The sequence below is a fragment of the Grus americana genome, chromosome 1 (genome assembly GCF_028858705.1).
Source record: "Grus americana isolate bGruAme1 chromosome 1, bGruAme1.mat, whole genome shotgun sequence".
Lineage (NCBI taxonomy): Eukaryota > Metazoa > Chordata > Aves > Gruiformes > Gruidae > Grus > Grus americana.
The window spans coordinates 124,639,155-124,659,785 of NC_072852.1; the positions used below are offsets into that span (position 1 = coordinate 124,639,155).

The following is a 20,631-nucleotide window of genomic DNA, read 5'->3' on the forward strand; positions in this document are numbered from 1 at the left end:
TTTGGCATCTGGGATTGATTCTGCAGGCCTGCTGTGTGCGGATCCCCCTCCACATCTCTGCTAGAGCCGCAGGCGCTGGGAGTGCGGCATCCAGCCCCAGGTGCTGCTGTGTTCCTGCTTCCTGGGGATATCGTCTCATGATAGCCAGGAGGAAAAACAAAACAAAAATCTAACCGGGCAGCTGAGGAATTGGCTTACAGAGTTAAAATTCAGAATAGATGCCTGACTACAAACCTATTGCATTTGCTAAATATTTAAGCAGATAACGCAAATAACTGCAGCTAAAACCAATTCTTTCTGAGAAAAGAATACAGAGTGACAGGACAGGATACTGTTTGGCTTATGTTAGGCATATTAAATGAATTATAGCCAGCGTTGATAAGTCTGTCAATCCACAAGAAGGAAAAAAAAAATGCCTTAAAGGAAATAAGCATAGCAGGAAAAAGAAAATCTGTATTCAGGACGCTGCTCTGGGTACCGGATTGCAGCACTGATGGAGAGAGTGGAAGTGAAAAGGAATAGCACATAGTATTCCATATTGCTGTCCTGATTATCAGGCAAGGTGGCTGAAGCAGTGTGAATTATTTAACTTCAAACAGATGTGTAAATAACAAGTAAATGTTATCTCTCATCCTCTTAAGATTTTTAATAGGTTTTTTTAGAATTAAGAATTGAGAAACATACAAGGAAGCTGACAATGATATACCTGGAAAAGAGCGCAGAGCTGCTACCTCTGTTATTTCTCATGGACGCTGTATTCAACACAGTGATGTGAAGACAACCCTTACCCGAAGGAGGGGAGGGCACTGACAGAGTGGTGTTCTAACTCCACTTCTGTTGTTCTAGCTGAATGGGGTAGCATTTTTAAAAGCATCCAAGTGCAGTTCTGGGTGAGAAGTCATATGTCTGAGTTAGCTCCATGTGGTGCCAAACTTAATAACCCCTGCTGAGAGGCAGGGCCATGTTCGCATGACTGTACAGGCTTCTGGACTGGAGCTGGAGAGTAAGCTTTATTTTCAGAGTTACTAGGTGCCATACAAAAATAAATATTTAGACATCTACACATACAAATGCACACTTGATTGATAGGTTTATAGAAGTGCTTATGTAGTTAGACGCCTGCTCTTAAATCAGTGTGAACCTTAAGGAATGAAATCCTTTTAGAAATCCCACTAAGCATGGTGTTCAGTCTTCCACCTAAATATTCGGTAAGATCTGGCCCACTGACTTAAGTACTTGTATGGCTCAGTCCTCTCTGAAAATGCAATGGAGGGTTCTGTGTCATGTAAATACATTTATTATTTTTATTGCTTTCAGCCACCTGAAAAAGAGATCAAACTGAAGGTAATGCGGGTAATCGCGGGTAATCTCTAACAAAGCGGCATTTTTACTGCTGCCCATAGCAGCCTACGGCCAAGACTCACTTCCTCTTCCATTGCTTCAAGACATTACGCTGTGAGGATGAACAGAAGATGTCCAAGGCAAGGAAAGATACAGAAAGGTGGTGGCACGTCCAGGGCAGCGTCAGTACTGGCAACAGCCCATGGTCACAGGCTCAAAACCATTTGGTAGGGCTGGCTGTGCTGCTGCACAGCCCTGGCACAAAGCAAGCTCACGCAGCATGTCAGTGATGTCAACCCATCAGGTCCTACAGAAAGCAGTATTTTCTGCAGGAATGGAGGGCAATGTCCTTTGAACTGGCAGGGCCATTCACAAGTCATTCTGGAGGCTCCTGGATTCACAATAATGAGGTTTCTGGTGCAACTGCCCACATTTTCCTTTAAATTTTGTCCTTCTTCTTGCCTTAACTTGGGTAACCTTGGACTTACGCATCTGCAACAAACTCTCAAGTCAGTCGCTGGTCTGGCTGTCAATAACAGTCAGATGACGGCCTGGCCTACTTTATATGTTAACAGCATCTCGCAGCTGAATAAAGAGTTGATTAAGAGCAATCAGTGTAGAGCAATCTGTAGAGACTGTTCTACCTGTGACTGATAGGCAGACCATGCCCCTTTCTTACCATCTGAGGGATTTGTACTTGACCAGAGTTATAAGGGTATTTATGAATTCCAGGCTTTATTATTGTAATTCCCTATTCCTGCATATACAATTGCCAAGTTTAAAGTGAAAATCAATTCAGAACATCACATCTTCTCAAAGGCACAGCCTGCAACCAGCAATACCTCATCCTTTATATCCTGTTCTCTCCTCTGCTGCTACCCTGAATACTGCAAAAAATTGAAAAATCCTATTTTCCTTTCCAGTGCTCTCCAGGGGACTGGACAATCTACCCAAGGGCTGGCTGCACAGCGTGTCATTTGGATCTCCCACAACAGCTCCAATGGACAACTGTAAAGAGTAAGTTCGTGTCAGGGCAACAACTGGATCTTTTAGAAGTGATCAGGAACAAGCAACACTTGTTTTGAAGGGAAATTCAAGACAATTTCTTTAGCTTTAGCCCTACTATTTACCATTTGTGAGGTATACCCCTCAAATATGGGCTAGATCCCTACAAAGAGTGCTATAGAGCCACATACTTAGAAAGGCAAGAGGAAACTGTACGCACACAAAATACACAGATACGGACACACATCTGTTGTGGTTTAACCTGGCAGGCAGCTGAACACCACATAGCTGTTCGCTCACTCCCACCCAGTGGGGGAGAGAATCGGGGAAAAAGAGGTAAAGCTCCTGGGTTGAGATAAAGACAGTTTAATAGGACAGAAAATGAAGGGGAAATAACAACGACAGTAATATACAAAGCAAGTGATGCACGATGCAATTGCTCACCACCCACTGACTGATGCCCAGCCCATCCCCGAGCTGCAGCTGCCATCCCCTGGCCAATTCCCCCAGTATTTTGTTCAGCATGATGTCATAACGGTATGGAATATCCCTTGGGTCAGTTGGGGTCAGCTGTCCTGGCCATGTCCCCTCCCAGCTCCTTGTGCACCCCCAGCCTCTTGCTGGTGGAGCAGTATGAGAAGCTGAAAACTTCCTGACTTAGTGTAAGCACTGCTCAGCAACAACTGAAACATCAGTGTGTTATCAACATTATTCTCATCCTAAATCCAAAACACAGCACTATACCAGCTATTAGGGAGAAAATTAACTCTGTCCCAGCCAAAACCAGGACAACATCTCCAACCATTCTTTAAAAAACTGATCAATCTTCCAGATACAATAATACAATCTTATATTCTGGAAATATCATACTTCAGAAAAAAAAAAAAAGAGAGGACTGCTGCAGTGTTAGGATTACCGATAATTAAACAATGCAAACACCACTGATAATTAAACAACTCTTTTTTCTATATGCATCCATTTAATAACACAAATGTCTTTCTGCAACCAGTTGAATACCAGCTGTACATGCCCCATCCTGAAGGGCAAAGCTGGCAGCCTGCATGGTTCTTAACACAGTGCAACGGGCACATTTCATCTCTGGAGCAAGAGGTGAGAAATCTCAAGGAACATTGCATCCTTTCTGCACTAAGGAGTTCACCTCATGCTCTTGTACAGAAAATGTCTCAGGGTTCAGTGGCATGGCAGGGGGCCAGTGGCTCAGCTATTTGGTGAAGGTAATGGCTAGCATCTTCCATGGAGCAGAGGTTGTACCTGAGAGGATACAACCACTGTCAACCCTGGAATGACACTTCCAGCCTTGCTCTTGCGAGGGGGAAGTTTCTCCTGTGTTGCTTTATCTAAAAGCCAACAATTCAGTTGCACGGGCCCCTGAGAGTCCATTGATTATTTTAAAAGGCTCCAGGAAAGGTAATTATGGAAAGATTTGTTATGGGGAGAAATCCTTAGGGATCTGCAAACTAAAAAAAAAAAATTCACAGGTTTAGGCTGCTGCCTTCTTCCTTCCTTCCTTGAAGCCTCTACCGGCAAGGTATGGAAATGCTTTCAATTATCTCCAAAAATGGCAGAAGGTGAAGGCATTCGGCACCTTGCACAATCACGTACCCAATGTCCTTACCCTCCCTGGGGCTCTGCCACTGACAGCAAAAGAACTGATGGCTCCTGCTGCTCCCACCAGCCTGGTTCTCTGTGTCATCCACCTACACACGCTCACACATTCATTCTCTCCCTCATCATTTATTCATTCAATTTATTTATTTATGTAGGTCATTTTCAGTAGTAGTTTTACAAATAATGGCGGAAGTGAAAAGAGCAAGAGAGAAACAAAGTTAGGGAGAGAGCTGGCAGCACGCAGGGAACGGCAGGGGAAATTCTACTGAAAACAAAGTGCATGCTAGAGGATTGTTCCTGATTTTCTCCTCAGGCAGAGCCTGAGCAAATTCTAAGTGAAATCAGCTTCACCAACCTTTGCTCGACACTGACTTCACACAGCCGATTCACCTGGTGCTCATGCTCTGCTCTCTGGACTTACATGGCCTTTCTGGTTGTACTTGAGGTCTTTTAGAGCTCTCAGAAGACTGCTTCTGCAATTAAGGACCATTATTTTGGTTTTCCCAGCACTTAGTCATTTAGTCATTAACTGTGTTTTAAAGCTTTAATCCACAGGGGGTCTTTGCAGTAAAGAACAGGCATATTTACATTGCCTAACCTATGTGTCTAAACTAGATTACTCCCCTTTATTTCCTTTTCAACCATCCTCTAAAGAAACTCCCTTTTCTACATTGACTCCACAGGAACTCTAAGGAAACTACCTTCTTAAAGATGTGATCAGACCAGGTGAAATTAGCTGATCTTAAGGCTTTCTGTCATTGAAAGAAGCAGTCTTGTTCCTTCACCTTGCGTGCTTTTTCCTGTCTTTCTCCTCTTCCTTCCCCTAATTCCACCTCCACGTCGCCCACCCACGCTTCCTTACGGCACTTGTGACACTCACCTGACCCCACACTGAGCTGATTCAGCTCACTGAACAGGCAGAAAATAAATCCAGAGAAGTAAAAAAGGGACAGTTTTCTGATGGGTTAATGAGCTGGATCAGCTCAGTGAATCTGAATGTCAGCCCAAGGGTGAGTCAGGATCGTGTAAGAGGGAGTGTGAAGAGCAAGGAGGATTGACCCTTTTCACAGCAGAAAGTGATCAAAAGAGCTCAGTTTGTCTTCACTAATGATATCCCTAGCTGGGAATATAAAATAGATGCATGGAAATAGAGGGAATTTATCCTCACTGTTCTAGCTATGCAATAATGATTTTATATTTCATTTTCTTTCCCTTATATGCTCAACTGGCATGTTCTACCACAATTCATAGCATGAGAGACCCCCTTCAAGCACAGCACTCTGTACCTCTGGGAAAACCTGTCACTCGGGATGTTACAGCAAATATGTGAAACACTGAAAACCATTAAGTATCAACTATGACCTGCCCTATTACAGAGTCTAGCAGAGGACCGCGTAAGTGGAGCTAAGAGCAGCACAGCTGTCAAACTGTAAAAGTGATTCCTCTCTGAAACGAAACCTTGGCTGCTCCATCTTTTGATATCTTCAGACCAAGACTGGACACTTTCTTCAAGATACACTATGTCAAAGACAAGGTATACCTCATTGAACATATTATGCTCAGAAACAGGGTTAGTTCAGTGAAACTGAAGGGTCTGTGATATATAGGAGGTCAAAGGAGATAATCTTATATTCCATAAATCTGTACAGATTACACTAAGAAAAAAAAAAGGGTCTAAACAAGATTCTTTGGGTAATGAGCACAACCAATTCCCATTGCTCTTCTACAACAAAGAGGACTTCTCCCTATGCCCATCATCTTGGACGAGTAGTTTGTCCCTACTGATACCACCATCCTTCATCTAACAGGAGGAGAGCTCCCTTTCTTTTCATCTGTGGACACAAGCACCGAACCAGCAATTACAGAAATTGCAGGTCATCTCTCTGTTTAGAAGAGTAATTTCTGAATGTACGTGTGGCATCTCAGCATTCTCTTAGCAATGTACTGGAAATGCTTTTGTCATTTCTGCTTCTCCCACGACAGTGAGAACTTATGTGCTCTGCCCCAGCCCTTCATGCTCAGGCTGTGATGGAAGCACACGCAAAGTGCACACTCCAAAGGGTGCAAGATTACATACTAAGTGGAGACCTTTGAGTCCTTCAAAATGTAATCTCTATTCTGATCACAAAATTTGTGGAAGATACTTTATTTCAGCGAGGCTCTCAGCCTCTCTTCATGGGTTAAGCAGAAATACATTAATTTCCTAACTTCATTATAACTTTTTACATTCAGAATGCATGCAGAAAAATATAGTCTGAACTACAGATATTAAAGCGGTGGGTGCCTGCCCTAGCAATAGGTTTGATAAAAAGCACCTTTTTGTAAGAATCCTTAAACCAGAGTCCTCCAGTGTCCTAATCAGTATCCTAGTTAGCTCTCATTCCCATCAGTCATGACAAGTTATGGATGATGTTTCTCCTCCCTCAATTTAAAAGCAGTCTGGCTTCCTCTGGCTTCCTCCAGTTTCTTCGTTTCTCTAACTTTCTCCCTTTTTCCTATGACTAACTTTTTTGTTTTTCTGAGTCAAAACTTGTGACAAGTTTCTACCCATGGTCCAGGACTACTGTAAAGAGTCTGGTTCTCTAGCAAGTTGGTTTCCTGTTGCAGCATCACACATATTAAGGCAAACCACATCTGTTCAGAGATGGACCCATGTTGAGAACAGTTATTTCTGGGTTGTAGAAGATTATCAGTCATTGAGAGAAAGGGCTCAGATGACTCCTTAAAAAATGAGGAGAGTAGGGAAGTCCGCCTGACATACTGAGACACTGGAGTCAGATAGGAGAAATACCATTTGCAGGTTGCTCTGCTTAGGGGAGTTCATTGCTTCAAGCGAGTTTGAGAGTTTTGTCTGAAAATGAAATGGTGGTCTGAAGGGAAGGACTAAGCAGACTATCGAATGAAATTGTTCTGGGATGGAAGACAGGCTTTCCTACTTTGGGGGCGGGGGGGGAGAGAGAAGGATGACAGCCCCCATCTTCAGTGCTCTTTGAAACTTCTCCTGCACTTCCTGAATATTGTGATATATGACTCTTATCACAGGAGAGAATGGCCCTGGTCAGGTTCAACCTTCCCTGCTGCTATGTACTGTGTTCACAGACAGACACCTCCACTCCCTGTGTCTGTGCACGTGCACAGGAGCTCTATTCACATCAGCCTCTCCGGGCATCAAGATCAGATGCAGTTCAGAGCACGGGAAAGGTCTAAGTTCTCCCATACTCAGACACCCATGTAAAATACTTACAATTGATAAACACTTGCTGTGCCATTTGCTTATCCTTTTGCCTCCCTCTCCAAGAGGTGGGTATACAAGTTACCAGCACAGTGAAGTCCTAGAAACAATTTCCTGGTTTAATGTAATGTTACAAACAAAGCAGTGACATAATACAAACACAAGTTGTGAACGACTTTAACAGACAAACTTTGAGGTAAAATGGAGAGCTCCAGATGAAGGCTCAGACTCAGCACTCTCTGGGGAAGCTTTCATTGTTTTCTTGTCACATTTTAGACTGATAAATACTTCTTATGCACAGAGATTTCTTGCTATTTTCTGACTGGGTTAACTGCAATTAAGCTAGAACTTCTTTGCATAGAGAAATGGGTCTGACTAGCTATTCTGCAGCAGATATTTTGCACTAGAGGACCATGTGGTCTCTTTTCTTTCACCTTTTAGAAACAGATTAAGCTAAACTGCAAAAGGACACTCTTCATACGGAATGAAAGGGTCTATGCAGGGAAAGGTGCAGAATAATCATGTTTTAAGCGCATATGTTCACTGATTTCACAGCAGCTTTCCCATGTACACAAACTCATTTCTAGAAAAGTTAGATTTCTTTTTATCTACATTCTACCAAGCTGAAGGAAGAGGAATTGGGTTTGGTTTCCATTGTTTTTCTCCAGAAAATCTTCAGTGGGGCATTACTGTCCCTTGTTCTAAATTCTCACTTCTTGCTGTACTGGTATTTTATGTAGCGTACCTCTGACTAGTGCTCTGCAAGATGCTAAAGAGAGAAAGAGTGAGTTTTTGTGTATGTCTCTGTAAGTAAGCACATTATACATTTAGAAAAAAAATCATCAGAAAGACTTCTGTAAGTTTTTCCCTTCCAGAGCTGTCTTAACACAAACGACCTGATAAGTCCAGTTCGTATGTTTGTGCAGAGCACAGGTTTCCAAAGGCCTGTTCCGGAGAGCCCTGATTAGATAATACATAACAGAGAGAAACCATGGTTTAGAGCACTTTTTGTTTTCATTTGCAGCTCATTAGAGGCAGCCCAAAGCTAACTTAAGCCTCCTGGCTGGGAGATACTGGATCAAGATAAAACCAAGCACAGACAAAATAGGACTGTTTACACTTGATACAGCTGTACCCTGAGTTCCCACGTGATCAAAAAATAATAAGCCGCAAAAGGAAGAGGCACCGTCTTCAAAAGCCTCAAACCCCATCCACACAAACTGCTGCTATCCAGTACTTGCAGGGATACTTGCGCTACAAAACTGGTCAAGGGAGGTAGCTCTCTGGCAAAGCACCCTAAATCTATGAAGGTGACTTTACCCTCCTACAGTTTCAGATTGCAAGAGGTTCAACTAGACCAAACTCTCATCGTGTCACAGAGGATCAGACAGGGGCAAGTGGTGAAGGCAGGCCTTTACCAGTTCCACCCAGATTGCGACAAAGGGCGCGCTAGCCAAATTAAAAAGGCCACCTTAGAGGGCGGGGAAGGAAGAGTGCACATATTAACTAATTCAATTTGTAAGTTAATTTAGTGAAATCAGTATAACTTTTGTCTGTGAGCAAGGCTTATTGTCGGAAAGCTAATTCTAAATTAAAACGAGAACTAGAGCGGTGTCATCCATTACAGAGGAGATATAGGCTGAAAGTACTGCTGAATTGCATGATGGCTTCTAAAAATACCAGAATGCAAGGATTAAGTACAAGTGAGTTAATAAGGTGTTACACTGCATTCTGAAGGCTGCTGAAAATTAGCTGTGAATGTGTTTTTGCTTGTCCTAAATACGCTGTAGAAAGACACCATATTTTTTTTCCGCATCTCTCTCAGTCTTTGAGCTGTCATACTCTGAAAAGTCTGGCTCTGTAGGCACTAGAGGGAGAGAGATAGCTTTGCTGTTGCTCTTCTTTCCAATCATGCTCTCAAGCCTGAAGGAACCAATTTCAATAAGTGACGTACAGAGGTGAAGCTCAGTCATTTTCCCGTATGATTTATTCAGTGTGCGCTATGGCGCCATTGTACAGTGCAGTGTTTTCTGTTGAGAAAGCGTTTTCACAAGAAGTGACCATTTTCATGATCACATCATTTCCTAAAAAAAAAACCCAAACAAACAAAAGACAGAAGGGGCTACAGCCTCCCCTGCTGAACTTCAACTTAAAATAAAACATTGCTAGGATTTACTGAGATTCTACTATGTCTTCTGCATCCTACAGTGCAGAAAGATAACATTTTTTAGCATTTCACAGACTCAGACAGCACTGCAACAAGCCACAGGCTGTCATTTCATCCCTTTGCAATCAGTGGGGCTGGGAACCTCCTTCTTGTAAGCTGAAATGTAAGTTGCATGAATTGTGGGCTATATGCAGATCTCAGGATGTGGTCTGTGCCCCCCAAAAATCTCTAAACAACTGCTCACCCAGGTGCTGCTTGACACCAAAGGACCAGTATTCCTGCATTGCTACAGATGTAACATTCTGCCTTCTCACTGCACTTTTCTTTCCATTTTTTATGGACAGTGAGGAGTCGCTGGAGTTCACTAAGTCAACCAAGTTTGCAGTCACGCAACTAAACACGTAATCTGCTCTTCAGTCCCCAGATGCCTCTGGCATCCCGTTTTGTCAAAGCTGACATCTTGGAGCTTTGTGACATGGGTAAGACTTTAGGTAAGTTTCTCCTAACTGCTACAAAAAGTGCTGGTTTATCCTTTCTGAAAAAAAAAATAAAAGAAATCCCATTCTAGAAGGAAACTTCTTGGATTGCATCTTAGCCCAGATACTTCCTTCACATCCAAAGTCTGGGTGGCAGCTCAGGCATAATTCTATGTGTCTTTACTTCTGAGAGTGAGGGTCCGCATTTAAACGTTATCTGACCACAGCTGCAGATCTACCAAGCATTTGCAATTAAGCATGTTCTGGTATCCAGCCTTGCTATAGAAGAACGTGAAAGTTTGCACTGTCTGAATGTATTAGCCAGCAATAGTTAAATACAATCGAGCTGTCTACTTCTAAGTTTAGGACAGAATACTTCACAGCTGCAGGCCTTCTCCCACTGGGTATGACTAATCAGATCTACTTCCCTGATATTCTCTCCGACTCTTTAGGTGTTTGTACAGATAAATCCTTTTGGCCAAAAGTACTTTCATGTTGAAATAAGTGCTCACTTTGTATTTTTCCTGCATATGTGTATTTTTTCAAATTCTGTGAGTAACACTCAGTGAGTGTTAGACAGGGAGAAATCACAGGTTATGGATGATATCGTCAAGTTGTTCAAATCAGTGGCTGAACAGTGCAATTCATCACTTCACTGCCATGCGCTAGATCAGGGGTTCTTTCTCCTTTGTTAGCTTTTCGAAGATGTGGGGTCCAGAAAGGATGTTACTGTTTTGCTCCTATTTCAGAATTACTTGCGAACAAAGCATTTTTTACCCATAGAAAAAAATGCAGCTTGTATGGTTGAAATAGTAAATTGAGTTGTAATTAACTTAATTGCAATAATAATGAAAATACACTCTTTTGAGGATAGCAAGGCCTTTAGCTAGCTTTAGTTCCAGTCTGACAGAGACAAACCAATTTAAAATTTACAGTGGATATCAACATTGTTAGTAAAGAGGCCCCAAAAGAAGCTCACACTAATACGGCTATGTTCAGCATTTAAAAAATCATCCATTTTGCATTATTATAAGAAAGAGGACTTCTGTAAATTCAAATAAAATCAAAGATTCTATTTTATGACTTGGAGAATGTTTCTTTTCTTAAGTTGTTCACAATGTATAATTAGAACTGTAGTGTACTTTACTACATGCTGCACAAGAGATTCTCTGTCTCACAGTGGCACACTGTCTCACAAGCCAAGAGTGACTGACAGAGAACGCTCAACCTGTTACTATACGTTTTCTACTATTCCAAAAAATAGTTGCCAAACTGAATCCTATGAACAAAAAAGAGATGTACCTTATCATTTTAAAACTTATAGGTTTGGGTTTGTGGTTTTTTTTAGTTGGTTCCCTCTGTATCCCTTTTAATAAACAGAAAAAAAGCAGAGCAGTGCAGCAACCAGCTATGAACACCCTTCCTCTAACACACACATACACTTTTGCAAAGAATGCTCTACTGTAGGTACAACAGCCCTGTACAATTCACAAACCAGCGATTTGTGTCATGAAATACTGAATTGTCAAGGAATAATGTAATCACTAATAAAGGTATAGGCCATAAAATCATTTGTGATTAAAAGGTCATCAATATTTTTCAACTGGACTTTTATCATAACATCACAGAAAAAGTCTCATGTTCATGCAAGTGCTACAATGGAAAAGTCTAACTATTTCTTGGCTATTGGTATGTGTTTGATGTATAGCGATGCATGATATCTCATTAGAATTTAAATACATACCTTACTTTTATTGAATACAAGGTTGAAGCTTTCTAAGTTCATCATATGCAGCACTGCAGTAACTTAGATTATGTGTGGGAACGCTCCCACACTATATCTGATTCTCCAATGTCTTCTGAAAAGGATGAAAGATATCAAACTCTTATTACTCATAATTTATATAGGCATTTGGATATAACATTGCTAAATGTCACAACACTTTATAAATCAAGTGATTGACAAATCTTTGCATTATATTTGTGTGCTTTTTTTTTTAATTAAAAGAATGCTTAAATGTCAAGTCCAAGAGGTGCCTGTGTGATTTAACAGTTCTCTGATTAAAAAAAAAAAAGACTGACAGAGAAATGGAACGACCAAGCTGTAAAACACACAAACACAGGATAGCTAGGAGGCTGCCTCCTTGTCGAGTGCGATACGGTCTACCTTCCTCCTACCGAACATTTGTCCCATGGCTCCAAAGAACTGTAAATGTTTAACTCCTCTGGAAACAGAAAGTCATCTGCTGTCCTTCCCATTAGCTCTACAACATTGTTAGCTCCATGGCTAAATATCAACAGGTTTTGATTGACCAACAAATCCCTATCTGTAGGTAGGCTTCTAGGCTCCCTGTTACAGTAACAGAGAGGAGCCAATTTAAAATATCCGGCTGCATGCTTGGATAAATATTCATGTGCAGAGGGGTGCAATCAGTACTGTAGCTATTTCACAAGTGGGGAAGATGAAGCATGGAGAAGAAATGGCTTGTCTGGAGTCACAAAGTATATTAATAACAATGTTGGAAGGAGAAGCTGATGTTCCGATTCCTCGGTGCCATCTGCACTGGAAAGATTTGGCAGTACTTCTGGGCTGGGAATGCCAAGACTTTCTTGAGCACAAACGTTCTTTAAGCCAGACTTAAGCAGTGCATTACAACAGCAGTACAGTCCTAACGTAGCAGACTACCATGCTGCTCGTGCAACCTGACAGACATCTGTCACACAGCGGAGGACGTGGTGCACATAGCAGGAGCTGGCCAGGCTGGCGTCTGGAGACAGGTTGCAATGCTGGGCAGCCCCTCACGAGGGCATCACCCCGACTCTGGCATCACCCTGACTCTGGCATCACCCAGATCCTCCTGCCGGGCACTTCCCCAGTTCCCCTGCAGCTTTAAGACCTTGCCCATGCTCCATAACAAGATGAGCCAGGTAGATCTGGTCATCGAGCCAAATATACGGGCCAGCCATGCCCCACTCATGAGGTCACTCAGCTGGACAGAGGTCGCAATGCCGCACTGCACATGTGCGTGAGGCATTACCTGTCTGCAAAAAAGCCTGAGGTGAGAGCCAACTGCATGCACGAGGCTTACCAGGCCTGTTCTCTTCCCATTACTACTAGAAAATTTGTCATCAGCTTTACACAGCAGAAGATTGAAAACTGCTGAATTAAGAGAATGAACACAAATGAAAATACAGTAGAAATCTGTATTTAAGGAGCCTGAAAACCCCACACGAACACAGCCATCCTTCTCTGCCCCACAAATGGGCACTGCCTACCTCTTAGCAAAGAGCCAACAGAAAAGTGTGACAGTAATCTCAAGATTGTTAAAATGTCGCTGCTTTTAAAAAATGCTCAACAGCAGATTCAACAGTTTTGTTAAAATATCATAATCCCAGTAACTAGACAGTATAGAAACAGATCAACTGTAGGTGATCAACTATAAACAGAAAAATAAACCACATCTATCAAATAAAATCAGATTGTATTTTATGCTGAATTATCATTTTATCCCTGCAAACTATAAAATTCTGTAACTCACAATGAATCTCCCCGGGCATATAACTTAGTGGCACACACTACTGCAGGAAAAAATACAATTTGAATTACATTCCAACATTATTCATTACTTCTGCTTGACTATTCTCCTGAAATGCACCATTGTATTGTACCTGGAGTTCAGTTTGTTATTTGGAGAACTGCATTTAGAGAGTGCTATTTACCTTAAACTATTAAGACATTTCGTTACCTACGTGCAACAAATCTGTCTATATAATGACTGCAGGCCTGACCTGCAGTCCTCAATGGCAGTCCACAATCAGGTATACCACTTTTCATCCGTGCACTTAAATGTTAAGAAATTGAGGATCTGTAAGATTGCAGGAACCAACAGCCCCAATCAGAACTGAAGCTTCATCGTCTTTTTTTATAGCTTGAAAAATCCAACTTTGTTCATCACCCTTAGGGAGAATGATACATTATACAGCAGTTACCTATAGCCTACCTAACAACTGTGCAATCAATTCATCAGGTCCACGTGAAAGCACTGCGTAGGGAGCCCTCTCTCCCCATTAGTACCGTTACTCTTTCCAGCAAACCCACTGCCCCAGCTTTCTCCCTTCCACAGTTTTGCCTTTGCCACCCCAACAGACTTCTGAAATCTATCTCCAATTCCTGCAAGCTGGGGTTTTGAATTTAAACACAATGCTCATCCTTCTTAGAAGCGCTTGGATCAAAGAGCAGTAGCGCTGCCAACCTCAGAAAGGCAACAAGCAGCAGCAAACGCATATATTTCTTTTTACACAAGTATTACGTAGGCCAGTCACCTGATTTTTGAACTCCAGCTTAGTTAGAACAACTGATCTTGCCGGGTCTCCCAACAGTGCAATGGTTGCGTGCACACAAGCATAAGCCTCAAGCTTCTGAAATTTCTCTGCACCTGCTCCTCCTTTCTTTGAAAATGGTATCGGGAGCTTCTTTCCTATGCAGCCATGTGAGAGGAGAGCTCAGCGAGATCCCTGCCGCAGCCCTGATTAACCTCTCCTCTCCAAGAGGAGTGGAGAAAGACAGCCGAGCTGATGAGATCCCCCCAAACCAGCTAAGGCTGAAAAATTCAGCAAGACCAACTCTTCTCCAAGCAAGAACAGCTCTAACAGGGGCAAAGTCAAATTGCATCACAACCATTTCCCACCTGCCTTTTCATCAACAAAGTCTGAGCCTGTGCCACTGAAATCAGTTGGAATTTTATTATGGACTAAATTGGAAGAGACGAGAAAGAGGGAAAAGAACAATAAAAGCACCTGTATTTCTAAGTTATAGTTCTCACAGATAGCCTAATCACATTCCAGTGTGTGTCAGTTGGTATTTTCTTCAATAGTGCAACTAGTTGGCCATAAAATGGGTACATTGCATTTATTCATGCATATAAAGGGAAAAAACCCTATTTTCATACATTTGGAAAAATGCATCTTTGCAATGGGAAGGCAACAACTTATGATACACTAAGCTAATAACTTGTTTGTAGCAATGTATGATCCAGACAGTATTTGTCATTCTGTCCTTTATAGATTAATTTTTATGAACAGCACAAAGTAGGTATTTCTTTCACCTGTATTGAAAAAAACCCTCCATTAACCTTAAAAAAAGAAAAAAAAGCAAAACTTCAGTCTAAACACGTTTTAGTAGTAAAAAGATTCCCAACCAACCACCAGCATATACCCCCTGCTCTAAGGCTCCCAAGTTCATCTCACTGCTGGTGGAGCAACCTGCAAAACTGCAGGCTAGCACGGATCCCAGCTAACTGCGGGATCCAGCCCCTTCCCACTGGGATGGGTGAGCACAGCACTACATGACAGGGGGCCTCTTCTCTCCTCAGAGCTGAGGGCATCGGCTGGCAGCCTGCACAGCAGAGCTGGCATGGGGTTAACAGTCCATCCTGCTCAATACACCGTTTTATGCTCCATGGAGGTTATGGGAGAGCTTGCCTGCCAGCAATGCTGCTCCTTGTCAGCTGGCAACCAGCTCATAACCTGGAGCAAGAAACATGCTCCCACGTAGGAACACAGCCGACTGTTCTTGTGGCTGGCATAGATGCCTTTTTTTTTCTTTTTAGTATTATTAAACTGTTGGTTACACACTTCTCACGTTGCAAAATGCTTCCTTTTATTGTTTACTTTCCCCTTGGAAAGAGATGAAGAAGAGGTTTTTAAAAGTCTACATTTAATACAAAACAAGTAGGACTTTTTCTTCTTTTTATTAAACTTTGAAAAGCTTGGATAATTATTTGCTACGATGTGCCTATTCTGGGGATTTCTTTGTAATCATAAGGAAAGAATTTATGATTTAACACTTGAGTGAATCATGACACAAAACTCCCAGGATTTATGCTGTCCCTTCCCTTACATAGTCCACTCTGGTAACCAGTCGACAAAAAATCCATCTTCAATTGTTTACAGACCTTCCCTCTCCCCCTCTCCCTTCAGAAGTGTCAGTTAATCTGGAAGACAGAAATACGCAAAAGTTCCCGTAGTTTTGTGTTTATCCCCAGATCCCACCGACCACTGCTGCTGCTCATCGCTCCTCTTCCGAGCTTTAAGAGCGGCAATAAAGGAGGATGTACAGCTAGCTGCCTCTAGCCTCCAGCACTCGTCATCGCTTTGCACCCCTCACAAATGCTTCACATTTCCCAAGTCATTAGAAAGGGATTAACCGACCCAGCGCCTAACACAGCCCGCTGTTTCACTGACAGCCTAAAGAACCCCATGAAAGGCTCTTTGAGATGCTCAGTCTGTAATCTGGTTCTCCTTCACCCCGGATTTCATTAACGCGGCCAGATACAATGTGAGAGACATCCCTGTTGTGTCGCGTGTCCCCCCCCCCCCCGCCCCCCATCATCTTTCACAGCTGTTTCCATCGGGCGCTCCCGGGAAGCACTCCAGGGAAGGCAGCCGGCTCCAGCCCTTCACCCAGAGCTCGTTCCAGAGCGCGGCGCCATTTCCCCTCCAGGCCGCGCCTAACCACCCTCCTCCACGCCGTGCCCCACGCCGAGGCAGCCAGGCTCGGCCTCTCCAGCCTCCCCGCCACCACACCGGCGCACGACGCGCAAAGCCGGACTCCCAAGCACAGGCCCACATTCCCTTCCCGCCCCCGCCCGCGGCCTCAGGAGAGGTGTGCCCGGCCGGGCGACGCGCCAGCCCGCCACCGCTCCCGCCCGCCGCCCGGCCCCGCGCCTTGGCCCTCAGGCAGCAGCGGCAGCAACGCCCCGCCCCAACGGCTCCGCGGCCGCCGCGCCCACCGCCACCTGCCGGCCCCGCCCGCGCGCTGCTCCTCCCCCTGCTCGAGCCCGGTCCGCGCCTCTCCCCCCGCCTCGGCCTGCTCCCCCCTCGGGTTAGGCTTTCCCGGAAAGGTTCTCTTTCCGGTCCGCCACAGCTGTTCGCTTCCGGTTCCGTGCCCCCAACATGGCGGCGGCCCCTGCGCCAAGCGGGCTCTGAGCGCTGCGGAGCCTCCTTGGTGCCGCTGCCCGCCCCAGCGCCAGAGCCCGCGCCCGCCCCCGCCGCTGGCCTCCCCGCTCGCTCCGTACGGGGCGAGTCGGGTCGGGTGCTGGTGCCGCCGGGAGCGCCGGCCGCCCCGGGCTGCCGAGCGGTTCCTGCCCGGGGTTGAGGCGCTGCTGCCGCCGCCGCCATGGCGCCGGTGCAGCTGGAGAGCAACCAGCTGGTGCCGGCCGGTGGGGGCCCCGCGTCAGCCCCGGCCCCGCCGGCCCCCGGGGCCGTGACAGCCGCCGCCAGCCCCGGCTACCGGCTCAGCACCCTCATCGACTTCCTCCTTCACCGGACCTACGCCGAGCTCACCGTGCTGGCCGACCTGTGAGTGCCCCAAATTCCCCCCCGGCCCGCTCCCGCGCTTCTCCCTCCCGGCTGCCAGGGCTGGCAATACCGGCTCCCCGCATCCCGGGGGAGATGAGGAGGCCTCCCCGGGGATCTGTTCCAGACCCCGGCCGGGACTGGAGTGGGGTGAGGTGGTTGCTCCTTCCTTCCCCTTCTCCCACTCCGGGGAAATGCCTGGTTCATGCAGGTTTGTCTCTGCATCGGGCTGCATTCAAGGGCCTAGCGAAAATTGCCGAGTGATCTGTCATAAAGAGAGAAAATGATTGTGAGGAATGCAGAGCAGCTGAATGCAGATGGTCTGGTTAAATGTGTAAGTTTGCCCCCAAGTTACTGTCAAAAAACCCAACTCCAGTGTTTGTACTAATTTCAAAGTACGTAAAACTGAAATGTGCAAAACTGAGGTATTTTCAGATGCTACAACTCCTTGAGTTACCTTGAGTACTTTTAAAAATACCATTTAATTATTTTTGAGAAATAAGTTATTTACATTTACTTTATGATCTGCTGAGCTGCTGATGTTGTGTTTGAAGTGGCAAAACAGAGGAATGTTTTGGGGCCAAGAAAAACTTTGGACTCTGAATAAACCTGTTTCCCTTATACTTTGTTTAACCTTAGAGGTTCTTGTGGGGAACCTGTATGTTTTAAGAAGTGACATACAGAACAAATGGAAAAAAATAGGTATATTTCTTGTAAAATACCATATCTGGTAAGTATGCAAACAGTTTGGCTTGACTTGGGGTTAAGGGTGTTCAAACTCTGGAAAGGACAAGGAGTTTTAGAATTTTAGTTTGCTTTGGAAGAACTTCCAAAATGTCAGTCACAAAGTTTTTCTTGTAGATTTCTGGTATGCGTAGACAGTAATTGATACTGTATGCGTTCTCATAGGAGCATGTGCCTGTTATGTCTTTTGTTCTTGTTTTAAGGTGTAGAACAGGTCCTTTTGACTTAAGTACATAATTCAGGAACAAAATAAAGTGGGTGGGGTGAACAACACATGGAGAATGTTTTGGGAGCTTCAATTCACCGGGTAGTTTATAAGCTATGTGATGTCCCCTCCAAAAGCAGAGCAAGCTAGGGTTTTCCACTGTATTTTCCCATAAAGTATGGATTTGGCTAGTAGAAAGCCCAGCTGAAAAGTATTCTCCTCTTTCCCTCCAATAAAATGATTTCTCATTCTTTTACCAGCACCAGCCTAGTCCTAGAATAGAAAAATAACTTTTTAAATGAGGTGCCTGTAGAACACTACAGAAATAGAGTACCCTCTCTTCCGTAGTATCTGTCACACAGGTCATTGATAAAGTTCTGGAGTATGGCATTTCTCCACTTTTAGATTGGTTAAAAAGGGAAGAGAAACTCATTTCAGGCAAGTCAGGAAACAGCCAATTTTGACACCTGCTGCAGATGTTCTAGGATTGCTACTATGAGTTAATTAACTCTACGCATGGATGCTTATCAATTACAAAGCACAGGCAGCGATACTGTGTGGCTCACTAGATTAGTAGAAATCTTGGGATTTCAGTACCCTTCAGCAAGCTTTTAAATTAATTTGACCAGTTCCAGCTTACCTGGTACAGAATAGTGGCAGGTGCCTTGTAGTGCTATTACACACCTGATTGTATTTATTCCCCCCTGCTCCCCGCCTTAACTAGGCTGCTTTCTAGAGCTGTCAAGCTACTTCCTTTAACAAACATGTAATTTCAGTGTATTTAGGAAACATTTACAGTCGTAGAAATTTTGAAATGCTCTTTATAGGTATGTAGACGTTCTTCTTGTGCTTAGTTGAAGGTTACTAACAAAATTTTTAGTAGTCTGAAATGTAGTAGAACACTATATAATATGCTTTTTTTTCTTAATATAGGTTACCAAGAAAGACTGATATGGAAAGGTGAGTTACAATAAGACAATCTGTAGTGCATTATAAAATATAGAACTTCATTTAGGATGTTAAGATTAATATAGAACTGCTTAAATAAAGTATTTTTCTCCTAATTTTAGATTTTATGCAAGAAAATAAGCCTTGTCTGTCTTGCTGTCACTACATAGGTTCAAGATTTTTCTCACCATCAATAGCAATATTAGTTTTTGTTCAGTGTTTTTGTTGTTGTTTGGGGTTTTTTTTGTTGCACTCTTCAGTAACATACTGTTGCTGTTATAGTGGGTGAACTATGTTAAGGGCATTTTTTTCTTCATGAATCTTGAAGCCACAAAGTGACAGTAAAGCTGATGTGAAAGGGAACTAGAGAACCTAAATAGATTCTAATTAGTGTGATAAACTTTTTGGGCAGAAGTTGTTCAACAATGAAAAGAAGGTAAAAACCTCTTTTCTGCTTTTTTCCATGTTACCTGATCTGTCTTAACATGAGCACAGTTTTCTCCTTCTATTCTATGTGTTTTTGAAATGTGAAGATTAGTAGAGAACAAATGTAGGAGACCAGATTTTGTTTTTTTTTTCTCCCCTTCCCCCACCCCCCAAGATGAATGAACTTCATTTACTTTTTTGTTTCTTTGAATAAATTTTATGGAAGCTGTCAGAAAATTGTTTTCTTTATTTGTATTGACAAGCTAATTGACCTAATTTTCTTTGGAGACATACAACAGCTTTGATATTCCTAAGAATGTTAATAAAGAATTCTGTGTACCAGGATGATCATTAATTATCTCAAATCTTCCAAAACTCTCATAATATGTTGTGGAATTAATCCCATTTTCAGGGAATCATGACCTGGGATGATTCCCTGTGCCCCTTTCCCTTATGCATAATATTTTATGAAGAGAACTGACCTGGGTTTTGTCGTGGGGTTTTCTTTGTTTGTTTGTTATTTTTAATTATCACTCTATTTGCTGAGAAAATTACATTCAACATGGGTCCAGAGCTCCCTTGCACTGGGCAGGGGGCTTCTCCCATCTGCATGTTTAGCATTTCTTGGTAAAGCTGGAATCTACTTTGTGGGACACACAGGTCTGGAGCAGCAACTTAAGTCCTGATGGATTACAGGTCAAAGAAAATAAGACAGCCTTCAATGGTTACAAAGAATGTCCTGCAGTTGAAATTGTCTTGAAATTAAATGTTCACATCATTCTTAGCTTTGACTTACAACTCTTCTTGGTGAAGTAGCTTTCCAGCTCTTGGAGTAAATCTGTAGTTTAATTATCCCAATTATTCTATTTTTTCTAACTTTGAGAGCTGTAATGGCAGCAGCAGTTGGACTTCAAGCTCTGTTTCTTGAAGCTAGCCTGGTGACATGGCATGCGTACTTTGGTGAAGATGTGATGATATTATCCTCTAATAAAGTTCACATAAAATCTACTGTTCGTTACTACAGTGCCTAGCTAAAAGATGCCGTGATAACAAAAACTGATAGGAACTTATGCATTGTGGTATAATACAGCTTTGCTTTGTA

General features: G+C 43.3%; 1 protein-coding gene across 1 annotated transcript in view; it reads left to right on the forward strand.

Moving 5' to 3' along the window:
- The first annotated feature begins 16,780 nt into the window (after positions 1–16,780).
- Positions 16,781–20,631, forward strand: part of MED14 (mediator complex subunit 14) — a 37,500-nt gene continuing 33,649 nt past the window's right edge. The window contains exons 1-2 of the mRNA XM_054842033.1: positions 16,781–17,209; positions 19,089–19,115. Coding sequence (XP_054698008.1) covers positions 17,028–17,209; positions 19,089–19,115 — 209 coding nt within the window. The 5' untranslated portion in view covers positions 16,781–17,027. The remainder of the gene's footprint in view (positions 17,210–19,088; positions 19,116–20,631) is intronic.